We start from the raw sequence: 2681 nt of genomic DNA on the forward strand, positions 1-2681 counted from the left end.
ACATTTTAATGATAATACTTTTACTTGTGAAGTATTTGGACAGTGTCGCTTTTTTACTATGTGTGAAGCCTGAAGAAGTTTGGGAAGTGATGGAGACTTCTGTCAGCCAATCCCGAGTTGGTGGGCGGGGTTACCCAGCGCCCCGCTCACCTGACAGCCATACCGGCCGTGCGTCCTGTAGTAATCCTGTGCTGTATGTCGGTAGGTGTGATATTGACAGACATTGGAGTTTACAGCGGCTGTTCTCTCAGTGTTTCCTCCTCTGAGTCTTTGTCGATATCCTTCCGCCACACATAGCCCCGCAGAGAAAGTCTCCAGGTTGCTTTCACTGTCTGGGGGCATGGAAGTTCTGCAAAAGGAGGCGAAGGATAATCCGTCGGCTTCAGCTAATCTTCTCTCCAAGATTTTCTTCTGGTAAGAAAACCGGCCCGCAGTGACAGCCGTGTTTGACATTAATTGAATGGAGAGCTCTCTCTGTTTGTGGCCTCTCAAGACTGAGTCTGTCCCCTGAAAGTGATTGCAGGTGGCTGCTGAGCATCCGTCCACGCGTAAACATAAACCACACTGCTGCCACATGTAGGAGAGCTCAGGCTCTTTGATTATCAGTTTATTGCTTTTCTTAAATCACAACAGATCGAGTGATTCCAGGGTAGCATGGGTACCGGCTGTTGAAGTAGTTGTAACAGTGCTCTATTACATGTGAAGATATTTAAACTTTTACTTGCATGGAACTATAATATAACTTTATAATAATAACTTTGTTTGTATAGCACTTTTCTCAACATAGCCAACATGCGACAATAGTAAATTTATACAGAGAAATTATATATTATATATAAGTTTTGAAAAGTGTGATAGAGTAGAAAAAAATAAAAGGATTATTTCTAAAGAATTGACCCTTTCATTTAAATGATGTGTCAACAAAACAAGTGTTCTCAAGTGGTGGTTAAATGTTGCAGCTCATACAGGTGGACTGCTTCCATATAATAGCAATGCAATGCTGTCTTCTGGTGAAAACCTTATGTGTCCATTGTTGGGAATTTTCTTACTAAAACAAGGTTTTCATTATGACGTCATTTCAAATGTTTATTTCAGCTAGTGAACATACTCTCATATGCTTTATCTCTAGTTGGCTGAATCCTTTGTTCAGAATCGGGTACAAGAGGAAGTTGGAGGAAGATGACATGTATAAAGTTCTCCCAGAGGATTCATCAGAAAGACTTGGGGAGGAGCTACAATGGTACAGTATGGACACTGAATAATGTATGGGTGAAGGCTTGTTTACAGGGATTCTCCCAAAGTCCAAAGTAACTAAAAGGCTAGGATTCAAGAAATCTCTTTTACACAGATACAACCTTTCAAATATCAGAACAGCAGGGTTGAACGCCCCTCTTCAGCTCGATTGGCTTCCCAGCGATCTTTGCCAGTTCTTGGGGTTTTAAGAGGAACGACACCTTATGGTCACATAATAGCAGATTTGAAATATGTCAACCATGTATTTACTATTTTCTGAGGTATAGGAAACTAAACCAATTTCTCATCATATAGATATCGGCTGACACATTGGTTTCTCTTGCTAAATGTCCAGAACATGTGGCCTCTTGACAGATGAAACAAACCTGATCATCAGGTGGTCTGGTACCATGTACACTTGTGCGCATTCTAATGCTAGTACATTGTTATGAACAGTCCATGACGAGCACAGATGTCCACTAACACACAAGGTTTATAGTCAATGCCATCAAAGTCCTCTTGAAGGATAATATTAAATTGTAGGTTTGGGCATTCTCCAACACTCAATCCACCACTTAAGCAAAGGCATAGTACTCAAAACTACTATATGCAGACAGTCATAGCTTGATTCTCTTAATAAGCAGCAGTCATATTGAAATTACACCCTATTTCCACTGGGAGACAGTCCATGTGTGTAAGCAGCCAACCAGAGGCTCATGGATGTCCCCACCATTCAGCCTGGACATATTCTGAATAGGGCACAGACCACTTTGACGGAGTTTGGTGTCAGAGTTGACTTTGAACTTGGAGGTGAGCCCACCTATATATAGACAGTACTCGCATGAGAACAGGCTCCTCCCCTCACACTAATCCCACCACCTCTAGTAGGGGCTGCCACATGAGAGCTCGGTCATCTTGCTTGGCATAAAGGCAAGTTTTTTTCACTGTGTTAAATATACCATAGTCCCACTTTATGACGTTCATAGACAGGATATATGAAAGCACAGCTAGGGTGGCCAGTTTAGTGACATTATAGGAATCTGTGCTCCTGGCAGAAGATACTTTCTTTTGGCCACACTGAATAATAATTGGTATTACATACTGGAGCAGTTTACAGCTGGTCAAAATGTCAGCGGCTCCTTCGTCTGATGCCAGGGTTCTGTCCCAGGAGGAAGTGGGCCCCTGTACCACCTAGCTGAGACATAATCGATACCCAAAATAGAACAGTATGGTGAAAGTAGTTCACAGCTAAGGCTAATGATGGATGACGACCCAAACAGTTAGATACTGCAGCTACAGTAATGTGAGGTTTGTATTAAACTGTGATAGTGAAGAGCTGAGCAATAAAGCAAAGTTCTTTCTTTATAATTCATAACTACTAAACATTCAGTTTAAGGAGCAAAAAGTCAAGAAGAAAGTTCGGCGCCCTTTGTTGCGTGTCATCCCCT

At 41.9% G+C, this 2681-nt stretch overlaps 1 protein-coding gene across 1 annotated transcript in view; it reads left to right on the forward strand.

Annotated features, from left to right (window-relative positions):
- Positions 1–162: 162 nt before the first annotated feature.
- The window catches only part of LOC118338873 (multidrug resistance-associated protein 4-like), a 35771-nt gene continuing 33252 nt past the window's right edge, over positions 163–2681 (forward strand). The window contains exons 1-3 of the mRNA XM_035676312.1: positions 163–201; positions 298–414; positions 1130–1240. Coding sequence (XP_035532205.1) covers positions 341–414; positions 1130–1240 — 185 coding nt within the window. The 5' untranslated portion in view covers positions 163–201; positions 298–340. The remainder of the gene's footprint in view (positions 202–297; positions 415–1129; positions 1241–2681) is intronic.

This window comes from Morone saxatilis, unplaced genomic scaffold (assembly GCF_004916995.1).
Source record: "Morone saxatilis isolate NCDOM2014 unplaced genomic scaffold, NCSU_SB_2.0 Contig5, whole genome shotgun sequence".
Lineage (NCBI taxonomy): Eukaryota > Metazoa > Chordata > Actinopteri > Moronidae > Morone > Morone saxatilis.